The sequence below is a fragment of the Emys orbicularis genome, chromosome 1 (genome assembly GCF_028017835.1).
Source record: "Emys orbicularis isolate rEmyOrb1 chromosome 1, rEmyOrb1.hap1, whole genome shotgun sequence".
NCBI lineage: Eukaryota > Metazoa > Chordata > Testudines > Emydidae > Emys > Emys orbicularis.
Window position 1 is genome coordinate 366,746,727 of NC_088683.1, and position 16,012 is coordinate 366,762,738.

The window sequence follows — 16,012 nt, forward strand, 5'->3', positions numbered from 1 at the left end:
GAGTCCAGCAGCCTCCTCTCTGCTTGCCTGCTACATGCTCCCAGCTCAGTCAGTGCTGAGACCTGCTGCTGCGGGGGCAGAGGGTACATCCAGGCAGGAACCAGGAAGTTCTCCCAACATGCCACAATTTGTAGTCCACAATTGGTAGGTCCCAGGGCTGCTGTTGAAGCACTCTGGACCTTGGGTTACAGGTGCATTGGTGGAGTACAAGGGGATGGCTTTGGAGTATGCCGTGCATAGTCAAGGATAATGAGGACATGTTGATACCTCGTAGCACTTTTCTCTAGGGGTCCCACTAAGTCCATGCCTATCCTTTCAAATAGGTTATTAACATGGGGTAGCAGGATGAGAGGGGCTTTAGGTATTCCCCAGTATAATAGAGACAGAGAGTCTGGAGCACTGGGCCTGGTGCAAGATCTGAGAGCTGAACAAGAGGCTGTGAACCAGAGTCAGGCCATGTATTAAAGCAGATGCTCACAAGTTCACTGTCCAGCACATGGACTTGGCAAAGTTGTCTAGTGTACTAGGCCCTAAATATTTACCTAAATCTATTCCAGCTACTGCAGATACATCCCAGTCTAGCATAAGATAAGATGCTTTGACAAAATAATGAATAGGGATATTTTGTCTAAGATATCAGGAACAAGAGAAGGTAACAAACAGGTGTCATGAAACACAGAAGGTGGTATTTAAGTTGTTTATCCCAGTTGTTAATCTCAGTTTATACTTTTTGGGGTACCTTACTTTAACCCTTTGTGTGCCCTAGGGGACAGCAGAGACTCCTGCTGCTGACTGAGCCACTCCTTGCCACTGGGCACTCATGTGTTAATATACTTGTGACCACTGAGCTAGGACTGTGCCTTGAGGGCAATAAACCTGGCTGAGTGCCTTTGTTACCAAACCGTGCCTGTGGTCTTTCTTTACGAGTAACATTGAGGTCTGCAGAATGAGCAGGCTGCCTTGTCTGCTAATACTGATAACACTGGAGCTCCAAGGACAGAGGCACTGAGCAACCTGAACAGTGTTACCAAGACAATGACATTCCAACCTTCAGCACTTAACAGCAGCCAGCTGACACTCTGGGCAGGAGGCACAACAGTTGCTGACTTTCTCCAGATGGTGGAGTTGTTCACCCCGGGCTCAAAGTGTGGCCACTGCCTCAGTTGCTGGGGTTCCACCACTTCCCCATTCACAACAGCGAGTTGTTCATAGGTGTGGCTAAGCATAAGATTATGTCACTGAAGTCATGGATTCTGTGACTTTCAGAGACCTCCGTGACATTTTCTGCTTCAGCCCCAGGGTGCCAGAGCCACAGCTGTCAACCAACAGGGCCCCGGGCTGTCAGCTGCCACAGGTGGCTGGGGACCCCACAGCTCTTAGCCACTGTGAGCAGCAGGGGAACCTGGTGCTCCAAGGTGCCACGGGCGGCGGGGGGATCTGGAGCTCCGAGCTACTGCGGGCAGTGGGGGAACCTGGAGCTCTGAGTTGCTGCAGGTAGTCGGGGGACCCGGAGCTCCGAGCTGTTGGGGCTGCAGCAGGGGACACGGAGCTCTCAGCCACCGCGGCGGTGATATGTGCTGGACCCCCGCTTGGGCTCTCATCCCCCTGCTCGGGCTTCAGTCGTCCACCCTTAAACCCTCCCCCCATTATTTTTAGTAAAGGGAACAGACAGGTTACAGGCTTCCATGAATTTTTGTTTATTGCCCACGACCTGTCTGTGACTTTTACTGAAAATATCCGTGACAAAATCTTAACCGTAGGCATGACTGATCATCTGGTCTGCCACTCGTTCCTGAACAAAATTGTGTTGTGGGCCAGCGTAGCCACTCCCTAGTTGAATGCATTCTGGACACTGTTGAGGTCTGTGATTATTGCAGGCCCACTGACCTGGCCGGACGTGCCATCCACAGCACCATCTTTTTCCTCCCCTATTCCTACCAACTCTGTCCGTTCTATGCATACTCTCACCGAGGTGTCAGCCTCCATCTTGTCAGTCGGCCATTCCCCCCATTCCTTCAAGACTTCACCAAAGTGGTTCCAGTACCTCCCCAATGTGACCAGAAAGGCCAGATACTGGAAAGAAGTTCCCTAATAAGTTTATTAAGGTTTAGCACAACTAAGTTTCCACACAAGAATTCCTTTATTAGTCTAAATGGAACTTGGTGTTGATTACATCCAAAATACAATTACAAGCAGATACGCACTTATGTGTTATATCCTAGCAACCATACAGTGATATGCATTAGCTAAATATTCACCACAGGATCAGGCACGGGAAATACCTTCCCATCATGTCGTGACTCCAGAGGGGTAAGGAAAACCTCTGACAAAGGAACCTCTAAAAAAATTTGCTCTTTATACACTATAGCGCCATTTCTCAAACTGGGGTCCGCGGACCCCTAGGGCTCCCCGAGGGTATTCCAGGGGGTCTGCGGACCCTCTGATCAACTCCTCCCCCTCCCTCCCAGCGCCTCCTTCATGCTGGGGAACAGCTGTTTCCTGGCATCAAGGAGGTGCTGGGAGGGAAGGGGAGAAGCAGGGATCCTGGGTCTGCACTGCTCCCAGAAGTGGCTGGCACATCCCTATGGCCCCTGGCGGGGGGGGGGGCATGAGGTCTCTGCACACTGCCCTGCCTCAAGCGCTGACTCCACAGCTCCCATTGGCTGGTAACTGCAGCCAATTGGAGCTGCGGGACAGTGCCTGTGGGCATGGGCCAGCGCGCGGAGACCCCCTGCCCCCACTGCATAGGAGCCACTTCCAGAGGGATGTGCCAGTCCCTTTCTGGAGCTGCCTGAGTTAAGCATCGCCTGGCCGGAGCCTGCACCCCTCACCCAAACTCCCTCTCAGAGCAGGCACCCCACGCCCCACACCCCAAACCCCTGCCCCAGCCCAGAGCCTGCACCCAAACTCCCTTCCAGAGTCCACACCCCGCACCCCCTCCCGCACCCAAACTCCTTCCCTGAGCCCAAACCCCACAACTACTCCTGCACCCCAACCACCTATCCCAGTCTGGTGAAAGTGAGTGAGGGTGGGAGAGAGTGAGAAATGGAGGGGGGGGGTGGAGTGAGCAGGGGGTGGAGCCTCAGAGAAGGGGGGCAGAGGTGTGGCCTCGGGAAAGCGGTGGGGAAGGGGGCAGGGCAAGGGCTGAGCATGGCTGAACCCTGCCCTTTGGCCCAGTTAGCACACGACTAATGGCTAGGCCCCTCTTTTCAAGGTTTTCTTATCTCATTTGCCATATTTCTCCCTAACTACTGGACTAAGAATTTCTTTTTAAACAAACGTACGTAATTATTTACTGCACCTGGTTCCAATTACCCAGTTTTTCTTTCTTTTTATTATGTCAACCCAAACCTTATTCACCCACGAAAGCTCATGCTCCAATACGTCTGTTAGTCTATAAGGTGCCACAGGACTCTTTGCTGCTTTTACCGATCTAGACTAACACAGCTACCCCTTTGATACTTAACTAAGATAACACTGGTAATTCAAGGGTCACTACAAGCCAGCCCTGATGGAGCATTCCCAAAAGTGGGGGGGGGCAGGGACCCCGCCCCTCTGTGTCCCTACCTCTGCCCCTTGCACCTGAGGCCCTGGGCCCGGTTAAGTCGGAGCGGGCCGGGAGCCATGGACCTTCAAACTGCCCATGGTAGGGGGACCGAGAGCAGCCCCCTGCCTGTGGGCCTCCCACCCAGGGCAGGTGGAGGGTTTGCGGCTCCCCACAGCTGCCTGTGTGGCTCTTACCCTGACCCGGCTCCAGCCGGGGTATGGGGCCGCGGAGCCGCAGCCCGGCCATGGTAAGAGCCATGCAGCCAGGCAGCTGTTACCAACTGCAGACCCTCCACCTGCCCTGGGCGGGGGGGGGGCCCAGGGGTAGGGACACAGGCAGGGACTGCTCTCTGCCTCCCCCCCACCCTGGGCAGGTGGAGGGTCCATGGCGCAGCACCCCCTGCTGCCCGGGCTCCCCGGCCAGGCTCCAGCTGTCAGCCTGGCCAGGGGGGCAGGGCCTTGAGGGGAAGAGGATGGGCCGGGGGCCCGTGGCGAATAGTGGACGGACCAACGGACCATGACTCCCCCCCACCCCGACCCCCGCATTATGGCACCAATGCTACAAACTTAACACAAACTACCCCTTTCTTTCTCATGATGTCATTCGTTTTGGTCACATTTTGGGCCTATTGCTTATCAACAGGAGCAGGAATGGGGGTCACCGTGGGTAGGGGAGTAGCATGCTGTGCCCTGTCCCAGGGGTGTTCCCAGCACAGAGGCTCTGGTGTTTTAATGGCAGATTAACCATTAAGTAGGTGTTGCCTGCTGTGACCTCCTTGAAACCCATCTCCCTTTCTTTCAATCCCTGATCACCTATCCCCACCCTCAGGCTTTCTGTTTGTAACTGTTGCTGTTTCCACAGTTGTACTTCACAGAACACTAAAATTCCTGGGCCAAGGCCTTCGCTAGGCTGTTGGTCAAAGCGCAGCACATCAAGAATAAGGAAACTCCTTTCTCTGACTTTCTCTGACTTCAATGTGTGAGTGTGACATCAAGTTTCAGGCCCTTAACCTGAGAGATCTCTCTAATGGGGATAGACTCCCTCCCCCCCCCACACACATACTTCCACCCTGCTGCTCTGGTGGATTATAAATAGGCTTGGTAGAATTCAGTTTTTAGTTTCTTATAACTTTGATGGGTAATATCGACTGTTTGTTTTTAAGCTCTTTGGTATTTTTATAAATTTTAATTTTCACCAGTTGTGGGAAATTATGGTGGGGAGGTCAGATAATTTTGTAATGACAGTAGAAGTTGAGATTCAAAGAGTTCAAGCTTTTATACACAGAGAGACAAGGTGGGTGAGGTCATATCTTTGTTTGGGGCAATGTTGGTTGGGGAGTGAAAGAGACAAGCTTTTGAGCTCCACAGAACTCATAGGCCCTCAGACCTGGAGAAGAGCCCCGTGGAGCTCGATAGCTTGTCTCTTTCACCAACAGAAGTTGGTCCAATAAAAGATATCACCTCCCTCACTTTGTGGCTCTCATATCCTGGGACCAACAGAACTACAACAACTCCAAAAAACCACACGGTGTCAATTTCTTATGTCAAGAAATACAAAATAAATATCCTAAAACCAGAAATGATTTGTTGAGTTAACTATTCATTCACTAGTCCATTTGTAACAAGCCTAATTCAGAGTCTAAATCACAGGATTTTGACTCTAAGACTATGTCTACACTTTTGTCAGTACAACTTATGTTGCTCACGGGTGTGAAAAAAACACACCCCAGAGCAACATACGTTTCACCGACAGGCGCGCCAGTGTGGACAGCGCTATATTGGCAGGAGAGCTTCTCCCACCAACGTAGCTACCGCCGCTCGTTGGAGGTGGTTTAATTATGTCTCTGGGAGAGCTCTCTCATCGGCATTGAGTGGCTACACGAGCGATCATACATGGGCGCAGCTGCACCCGTACAGCTGTGCCGCTGTAAGCTCGCTAGTGTAGACATGGCCTAACAAGTTCTCAAGCAGCATTTTTCTTGCTTTCTCTCTCTGTAAATTTCAATTATGATCGATGAAAATATTTTTGTGGGTTTGTGTGTGTACAGTAAAATCAACAGCTAATTTCTAAGTTATCTGCAAAAAACCTAGAGTTTTCGGGTGCCGAAGTTATCTTAGCTAACAGCCTGTCCAAGTCTTCAATAAACATTGAATTAAAAATGAAAAGAATGAAAAATATTTTGGATAGAAAAAACTAACACCTCCCATCAGATCCTTATGGTGGAATTCAGCTAAGAGCTGAACACAAAAGGGGCTGTACAATGGGAATGTTTATCTGGTAGGTGCTTCAAAGCACCAACTAAGGATTTACAGATGCTCTTCTGGCTTCTGGACTGTGGTAAATGGATTGTCAAAAGGGACTATTTTGGGGAGGCACATGTGGGGCCCAATCCTGCATTCCTTGCACCCTCAAAACCACCATTAACTGATTTAATAGGGGTGCAGTGACAGCTGAAAGGCCCCTTGATGGAAAATCCTGACTGTTGGGTTACTTGTCTCTATTTGTCAGGTGCATAGTTCACATAGATGAGGTCATCTCTCTCATCTTCCTCAGACCATGTGCCCGATTCCCCTCCTGCTGGTACAGGGAGGTGAAATCACACCTCGGCTGCAGCACCCCAGAGAGGATTCACTGCCACCCTCTCTCAGGGATTCTATTTAGGGCAGCAGCTTTTTATTTTGCCAGAGGCTCCACAGGAGTCCTGATGTCCCAGAGACGTGGTGGCTGGCTGTGGATCCCGGCCTGACGCAAACCTCCTCACTGGACTTTCTGCTGCAGGCACCTTGTGCAGTGCTTAATTTGTGCCGGGCCTTTCATTACAAATTAAGCCCTGGGCAGAGGCAGTGGGGCCCAGGGCCAATGTGGGGGCGGGAGCCCAGGGTGCCATTTTCCCTAAGGCCGGCCCTGGCTCTGACCAAGTCTATAGTTAGGAAAAAGAGTCCAATATTTTTGAAATCTTTGAGATACAAGAGTAAGGGTATGTCTACACTATGAAATTAGGTCGATTTCATAGAAGTCGATTTTTTAGAAATTGATTTGATACAGTCGATTGTGTGTGTCCCCACTAAGCGCATTAAGTCGGCGGAGTGCGTCCACAGTACCGAGGCTAGCGTCGACTTTCGGAGCGTTGCACTGTGGGTAGCTACCCCACAGTTCCCGCAGTCTCTGCCGCCCATTGGATTTCTGGGTTGAGCTCCCAATGCCTGATGGGGCAAAAACATTGTTGCGGGTGGTTTTGGGTACATGTCGTCAGGCCCCCCCTCCCTCCATGAAAGCAACGGCAAAAAATCATTTCTCACCTTTTTTCCTGGGTTACCCGTGCAGACGACATACCACAGCAAGCATGGAGCCCGCTCAGCTCACCGTCACTGTACGTCTCCTGGTTGCTGCTGGCAGACGCGGTACTGCATTGCTACACAGCAGCAGGTCCTTGCCTTCGCGGCAGCAGACGGTGCAACATGACTGCTAGCCGTCGTCTCCTGGGTGCTCCTGGCTGACCTCGGTGATGTCGGTCAGGGGCGCCTGGGCAGACATGGGTGCTCCTGGCCGACCTCAGTGAGGTCAGTCAGGGGCACCTGGACAGAAATGGGAGTGACTCCAGGTCATTCTCTTCTTTAAGTTTTGCCTCATGGAGATTTAGTCCTGCCTGGAATATCATGCGAGCTGGAGGCTTCTGCCTCAGGCTGCTCTCCCAGCCAGCAGCACCGCGCTGTCGCACCTACCCCAGCCTACCCCTTGCCCCCATGGCTCATGAAGCCTGGACAGTAGTAAAGAGCAGTTCAACTATAGGCTGAGCAAGTGCAGAATGATGGTAGAATGTGCCTTTGGATGTTTAAAAGCTCGCTGGCGCTGTTTGCTGACTAGGCTGTTTGCGATTAGAAGAGCACAGCAAGGCGCGCGGCGCATCACAGAGGCTTTGAAAACCAGACATGACCCAACATAGAGTTCAGCAGGGCAAAACCTGGGTAAAAATGTACGTCTCAGAAATACAGTAAGGGCCACATCTTCAGCTGGTGCCTATCACCGTAGTGCCTCTTACTTTAATGGAGCAATGCCAGCTTACACACGCTGACGCTCGGGTCCTTAGGTCCTACCAGCTTCACATTTGTGATCCTTTGTTTCTCTTTGTTTTCTAACTGCCATGCTTTAGTCTTAGGAGAGACTCACAATTCCTCTGATCAGCAAACACTACACCATGGAGCCTGAGATGAGGAAGAGACCATCTAAAATGGTCTAAAAAAAGTTCCCATTTCCTGAAGGGCCTCACTGGAGCCCACAATTTCCATCTGGTTTATTTCTAATGGGGATAGCTTCCCAGTCGCAGCATTCAGCACCACTGCCCTGCCTTGGAGAACATGCGGACCACCTTTTCCCAAATTAGCTTAGTTTTCACTGCATAGACGATGGGGTTTAACATGGGTGGAAGGAGCACATAGAGATTGGCCAGTAGGATGTGAACGTTGTGGGGGACATTGTGGCCAAACCGATGTGTGAAAAAGGTGAAGAACGCTGGCACGTAAAACATGAATATGACACAGATGTGGGAGCTGCAGGTCCCAATAGCTTTGAGCCGGGCGTCCTTGGATGGGAGCCTAAAGACAGCCCTGAGGATGAGAACATAAGACACAACAATGAGCACAACGTCCAGTCCTGGTGATAAAAGAGTTGTAGTAAAACCATACCAGATGTTGACAGCTATGTCGGCACAGGCCAGCCGGGCTATGCCCATGTGCTCACAGTACGTGTGAGGCATAATGTTGTGTCCACAGTACGGTAGCCTCCAAAGGAGAAAAAGTGTTGGGAACATTACGCAAAAGCTTCTAGCTAGAGCTGCCAGCCCTATTTTGGCTATCACTGAATGTGTTAGCACAGTCGTGTACCTCAAGGGATCACATATGGCAATATACCGATCATACGCCATGGCCAGCAGGATTGTTGACTCCGCAATAAAACTAATATGTGTAAAGAGCATCTGGGTCAGGCAGGCATCAAATGAGATTTCCTTGGAATGTGCCCAGAATATGCTCAGAGTTTTGGGCACTGTAGAGGAAGACAATATTAGATCAGAGACAGCCAGCATGGCCAGCAAAAGATACATGGGCTCGTGGAGGCTTCGCTCCGTTACGATGACAAATAATAAGGTAAAATTTCCGAAAAGTGTGACGATGTACATCAGGCTGAATGGGATGGAGATCCAGATGTGCAGCTCCTCCATGCCTGGGATGCCAATCAGGAAGAAGGAGGCAGGATGAAAGCTGGTTTGATTGAGAGCTGACATGATGTGACGAGGCTTCCTGTCTGAATTCCCCCACAGTCCCTTCCCTGTAGTCAAAGAAAATATCATATGCCATCAATAATGTAGAAGTACGTTGGATTTCTATAGCACCTTTCCTCTGGGGATCTGTGACAAAGTGGGAATGTTCTTAATGTTTTCTCTGAATACTGCGTGCCTCAGTTTCCCCTATGTGTTACTCAAGTATCTAGGTGGTGGGACAGGGGTGTGTGATCATTGCAGAGACGCCTAGAGGGCAGGTGTGACTGCCGACTGGCTGCTTTGGCACAGACAATGGCTGACACTCTGTATCCTGGCAACCGATAGCCAGAGCCCATCCTCAGCAGGGAGCCAGCCGAAGCCAGGTGACCTGTTTGCCCAGGAAAGATACAAAGCATGGAGGCGGGGCAGCTGGGCGTGATGGAGGCTGGGCTGTGGGAAGCGAGCCAGTCTCCTGGTTTGGGACTCAGGGCAGAACCCAGGGCTTGGGTCTCTGGATCCCGCCCCCCAAGATGGACTTTGCTGTAACGTCCTGCTTTTTGTGCTAACAAGATCTGTTCTATGCTGTGTTCCCAATGACTAATTAACCCTTCTGTTTTACAATGCTGTCTGAGTCACTGCTGACTGCAAATTCGGTGTGCAGGGCCCCTTTGGGGGCATGTGAGGCTTCCCCAGGTGTCCCATTCAGGTGGACTTGCTGCAGGAAGCTCACGGGGTGACACGGGGCTGAACGCTCCGAGATCAGATCCAGGAGGTACCAAAGTGGAGCGGGCTTCTTGCCCTGGTGACAGGGGCCCTGAGGGGAGACGCTGCACCAGAGTCCTGTTTGACTTCATTCAGAGCGGTGCCAGAGCACCCAGCCTGTCACTCTGTGACAGGATCCCAAAGTGATTTACAAATATCATCGAATTAGGACTCACAACCCACATCTGAGTTGAGGAGCCATCAATATAGACATTTTCACTCTGTAAAGTAATAAAGGCAATGCAAATAAGTGGGTAAGGAATGGTGTCCCTAACCTCTGTCTGTCAGAGGGTGGAGATGGACGGCAGGAGAGAGATCACTTGATCATTGCCTGTTAGGTTCACTCCCTCTGGGGCACCTGGCATTGGCCACTGTCGGTAGACAGGATACTGGGCTAGATGGACCTTTGGTCTGACCCAGTACGGCCGTTCTTATGTTCTTATAAGTGCATTTTACAGATCGGGAAATTGAAGTACAGAGAAGATAACTGACTTGCCAAGTGCACCGAGCAAATCAGTACTAGAGCGCAGAATAGAACCCAGGAGTCCTGACAGTTCCCTGCTCTAACCAGAGCGCCTATTATTATTATGAATTTGTTTTCTAGTACCCAAAAGTCTACCTGGCAGGTGGCAGAAGATGATTACATAATAGTGGTGCATTGGGACTGATTGCTATTTACTGTGCATAACATGATAATTCTACTGTTACCTATTCATCCACCCACCCCCTTTTGACTCATTTTTTGTCTGTTTCTTCTGCCTCTCGTGCCTTATCTTTGTCCCAGAGGGTGAGCCCTTTGAGGCAGGGACTGTGGTTGTGCGGAGCCCAGCCCAGAGGAGGCCTGATCATTGCTTGGCCCCTCTCGGCACTGCTGTAATACAAATAATGACAATAATGCAAGGCTCTTTACAGTACATATAGCAGACAAGGACCCTGCCCTACAGAGCTTGCAGTCTCAGACACCAAACCTGTAAAGACCACAAATAGAGGGGGAAATAGCTGAACTTTGAGGGCCAAATTCAGAAGCCGAGGTGTAAGGCAGTATAAGTCGGATGAGATGTGTAAGTTACACTGCTCAGGCCAAGTAATTCAGGGGCTTAACATTTGCCCACCCACAGTTTGTACAGTAGAGGCTTGAACAGCAGCCAGCTGTCTAAAGGGCTGCCTGGTGGTTTGCATGACTGCCCTGGCAGAGTGCTCTGCAGTTCTTTGCATGCCATTGGTGCAGATGTCACCCACACACCTTCTGGGTGTGGTGCTTTGTCCCATCCAGTGGCACCGAGACCACTTAAAGAGAGTCAAAATGAGTCTGCTCTACCGCCTTAGCTAACAGCAAGTTGGCTTTTAGCTCATGCTGTAGAGACTCATGCACTGAACTCCGGAGGTCCCTGGTTTGACCCTGGATCGGTCTGTCTGCATTACACAGACAGTTCTACCTTTAATTTAATCTGCCCCTTGCATTTCAGAACTTCCCGCCCGGCCTCTGAACGTGCTCAGCCAACCAAGCCTGTCTATGACGCTGGCTAAGTGTGTGTCACATTCCCTTCTAGTGGCTGGCCGGCTGCAGGATAAGAGCCTACTATTGGTCCCGCCTAACAGAGTTACTGCTTCAGTTCAGATGAGAACTGTTCTGATGAGCCAGGCAGGGGGGTGTTATACCTACTTTCCTTTCATCCACACCCCAGTCCTTTTCGGTCTTGTCTACACAGGGGAGTTAATTTGCACTGAGTTTGTTCACACTAAATGGTGCATATTAGATCGTACACACTGACTGTGTGCACATTGTCAACTGTTTTCTTATTCAGTATGTATCGGTGCATCTAGATGGCTGGGCAGCGTAAATGCTCAGCATTCTGGGTGAGTATCCCATGGTGCTTTGCTTCACCGCTGGGCTCTTTTCTCTTTGCACGTTGTGGGATTCATAGCAGCAGTTTGCCAGAAGGGAGTGGAATCCTTAGACCTCCTTCCACCATCCCCCATGGTTGCATGCACGTCTCTAAAAATAGCAAAACCACTAATGAGGGCAATATTTAAATAAACTAACAAAGTTCTGGTGATTAAAAACTGGGGTATAGAGAGATTTAGGGACTCACCCAAGGCCACACAGGATGTTAGTGGCAGAGTCCCAACTAGCGCTCAGGCAGTCCAGGCTCCTAGTCCCTTGTCTATCAATCAGAGCAAGAGACTCTGCGGCTATTTGTGTTGCATTGAAAGAAATATCCTATTCCTATCCTAACTTTACTGTGAGGACAAAAAACAAACAAACAGATAATGTGGTCACATTATATGGTAACACTCTTTGCATTCCACTAGAATCTCAGGAGGACATTAAACAGCAGATGCTAACCACAGAAATGTTTAAATCAACAGCTTCACATAACTTGCCATCAAGAGTTTTAAAAAAGCTGGCTGAGGAGTTCACTGGACCATTAATATTGATTTTCAAGATGTCTTGGAACGCCAGGGAATTTCCAGAAGACTGGAAGAAAGCGAATGTTGTGACAATATTTAAAAAAGGGTAAATGAGATGACTGGGTAATTATAGGCTTATAGGTCTGACATAGATCCCGGGTGAGATAATGGAGCAGCTGATATGGGATTCAACTAATAAAGGAGTTTAATATAATTAATGTCAATCAACATGGGTTTACACAAAACAGATCCTGTCGAACTAACTTGATATCTTTTTTTTTTAGTTTGGCTGATAAAGGTAATAGTGTTAACGCAATAGACTTAGACTTCTGTAAGTCATTTGGCTTGATACTTCATGACATTTTGATTAAAAAACTAGAAAGATATAAAATTAACATGGCACACATCAAGTGACTAAAAATCTGCTGAACAAATAGGTCTCCAAATGTAATGTAAACAGGGAATCATCATCAAATGGGTCTGTTTCTAGTGGAATCCCACAGGGATCAGTTTTTGGCCCTACGCTATTTCACACTTTAATCAATGGCCTGAAAGAAAACCTAAAATTATCACTGATAAAGTTGGCAGATGATACAAAGATTGGGAGAGTGGTAAATAATGAAGAGGTCAGGTCAATGATATAGGCTGATTTGGATCGCTTGGTGAGCTGAGCGCAAGCAAACACTAGATGTAAATGTATATATCTAGTAACACAGCATACAGGCCATACTTACAGGATGTGGGACTCTATGCTGGGAAGCAGTGATTCTGAAAAAGATTTGGGGGTCGTGGTGGATAATCAGCTGAACATGAGCTCCCACTGCAACACTGTGGCCAAAAGGACAAATGTAATTCTCGGATGCATAAATGGGAATCTAGATTAGGAGCAGAAAGGTTATTTTACCTCTGTATTTGGCACTGGTGCAACAGCTGCTGGAATCCTGTGTCCAGTTCTGGTACCACAGTTTAAGCACGATGTCGATACATTGGAAAGGGTTCAGAGCAAAGCCACATGAATGATTAAAGGATTAGAAAACCTGCCTTATAGTGATAGACTTACGGAGCTTGATCTATTTAGCTCAGTGGTTCTCAAACTATGGAGCAGGCTGCGGGAATGTGTCAAGGGAGGAGCAAGCTCTGTGGGGTTTTTTTATAGCTCTGGCTGTCAGCCCAGGGTGGCTGGGGCTCATGCAGAAGAGCCATGCACAACCAGGAGGTGGGGATGAAGGGGACAAACAGAGCCCCACTACCCGGGTTCTGGCTCTTCTCCCCCCAATCACTCACCCCCCAGGTGGTGGAGCTCCAGTTGTCAGCCCCGGGGGGGCAGCAGGAGTGCAGAAGTAAGGGTGGCAATGGAGTACTAAGTCTGCTGTGAAAAATTTCACATTGCCACCCTTACTAAGTGATGCAGCACTGCCTTTGTAACGCGGATGGACCCTGGTCGTCTGCGGGCAGGATCGAACCGGGGACCTCTGGAGCTTAGTGCATGAGCCTCTACAGCATGAGCTAAAAAGTCAACTGTCTGGTAGCTAAAGCTGTAGAGCAGACTCATTAATCTCTCACTGTAAGTGGTCTCGGTACCACTAGATGGGACAGAGCACTGCACCCAGGATGTGTGTGGGTTACACACATCCCCTAGCTGAGGAAGTGCATCCCGAGCTTCAGAGACTTCCCAGTTGAAATCCCGGACGAGCCCCCACTTGTAACGCGAACAGACCCCCGTTGTCAGGATCAAACCTGGGGCCTATGGATCTTAGTGCAGGAGCCTCTACCGCATGAGCTAAAAGCCAGCTGGCTATTAGCTCAGACTGTAGAGCAAAGTCGTTAATCGCTCTCTCTAAGTCTGGCTTCTACTCTCCGCTCTCTAAGTGGCCTCAGTGCCACTAGATGGGACAGAGCACGAGACCCAGGAGGTGTGTGGGTTACACCTTCACAGCTGGGTGCCCAGCCAGCAGCCACTGCTCTCCACTCTGCCTTCACAGCTGGGTAGGAGAATATGTACTTGGGGGATGGGCATGAAGGACTACAGACACAAAGAAGGGGAGCCCGATCAAACGAGTTTGAGAACCACTGATTTAGCTTCTACTTTGAACTGGAACTTCCAATGGTCCCAAAATTTGACTGTCTGTTTGGGTCAAAAAGAGGCAACGTTATTAATCAGCCTGGAAGCTCCTCCGAGCAGGGACTGCGTTCTCTCTCGCATGTGTTTGCGCAGCACATGGCACAAGGGGCACTAAGCCCAGCCGGCACCTTTGTTAATATAAATGTTAAATGATAATGAGCAGGTCAGAAAACGGCTGTGTGTGCCAGGCACTGACACTACATTATGTATCCTGGGTGGGCAAGTGACATGCCCCAAGCTTTGGTCCTAGACGCTGCATTTCCCGAAGGCATTTCCCTCCCCTCTGTAGATCCCTGCCTCTCTAATCACTATCCCCATCCTCCCGAACCCTGCTGAATGCTGGAGAGCTGCCCTGAACCCAAGCGTTTCATGCAATCGACTCACCAGGCTCCTGCCCCAGCCGGGAATGAGGAATCTCTGCCTGCGATCTGTGCGGGGAGCAGCAGGTGGTGAGGAGTCTGCTCTGACCAGGGCTGAGACACAGGGATATTTATACTCCCGCCCTGGGAATCCCAGCAGGTGGCTCAAAGCCAGTAGGGAGCCCCAGGGTCAATATGACTTTAACCCTGACTCAGGTGGTGAAGTGTAGCTGCAAATTAACTGTTTGAGTCTGAACTCCCTTTTCACGACCCGCCTGACTGCTAGATATCTCCTTGGATTATAACATGGAACATGAGGAGCAGGCCCCAGAGTCATCCCAAAGCATTACATCGTGCTGTGCTTCACATCTGACATGATGTAATGTACAAGCTGAAAGTGAGCAGGTGACATTGCCTTCCTCCAGCTGGGCCCACAGAGAGGCTATTGGACCTAATGTTATCATGGCTTGCAGGGGATGTTGTTATTTTTTCACCTTATGTAGTAGAGGCCTGCGATTTGGAGCCAAAGGGTGCCCGGTTCTAGTTTCAGGTCCCCAAGTGTGTAGGTGCAATTGTGTCTGTTATCTGCCGCATGTGATTTTGTTACCATGGGCTTGTTGGTCTGAAGGTTCAGCTTGAAAGAGAATGTTGTTAGGACTCTTTCTGCTTAAGAGACACTGCTGTGAGCGCAGAGATGAGAGAAACAATACAACGGAGACCCAGGGTGGGAAATGGAGCACTGAGGTCTGGACCACGCAAGAAACAAATACAGAGAGGTTGTGCAAAAGGAGCAGAGAGCAATTCTGATGAAAAAGGAAAGAAGCCCAAATCTGGATTCCTAATGTTAGGCATCTAAAACCCGGTAAAAAAGGCCTGGTTGCTGTAAGCTCAAATGTCATACTTCTTACTTTCTCAAATTGAATCAGAAGATGGTGAGTTTATATTTTCTGGAAACAAAATTGCAAAATTAGGTTTGCCCAAAGAATCAAGCTGTTCACAGAGCTTTGAACTCCTTGTAGTTTGTTTATTCCTAGCTCAGATCAGCAGTAAAACACTTCTAACAGCTGTGTAAATGTTTAGCAGAACAGGATTCTAGATGTAGATGTAGAATCACAGAATCATAGAAATGAAGGGATGAAAAGGACCTCAAGAGGTCATCTAGTTCAGCCCCTCGTGCTGAGGCCAAGAAAACCTAGATCATCCCTGACAGGGGTTTGTCCAACCTGCTCTTAAAAACTTCCAGTGACAGGGATTCTACAATCTCCCTTTGAAGCCTATTGCAGGGCTTATCTGCCCTTAGAATTACCAGGTTTTTCTAATATCAAACCTAAATCTCCCTTGCTGCAGATTAAGCCCATTACTAATTGTCCCATCTTCAGTGGACATGGAGACAATTGATCAAAGTCCTCTTTATAACAGCCCTTCACATACTTGAATACTGTTACCTGGTCCTATCTCAGATTTCTTTTCTCAAGATTATATATGCCTGGGTTTGTTTTAACCTTTCTTCACAGGTCAGGTTTATTTAAAACTTTTATCATTTTTGTTGCTCTCCT

At 49.4% G+C, this 16,012-nt stretch overlaps 1 protein-coding gene across 1 annotated transcript; it reads right to left on the bottom strand.

The window, feature by feature from the left end:
• Window positions 1-7,874: 7,874 nt before the first annotated feature.
• Window positions 7,875-8,825, bottom strand: LOC135882702 (olfactory receptor 52B2-like). The gene has a single exon (XM_065409692.1). The coding sequence runs from the start codon at window positions 8,823-8,825 to the stop codon at window positions 7,875-7,877; it is 951 nt and encodes a 316-aa protein (XP_065265764.1).
• Between the last annotated feature and the right edge of the window lie 7,187 nt (window positions 8,826-16,012).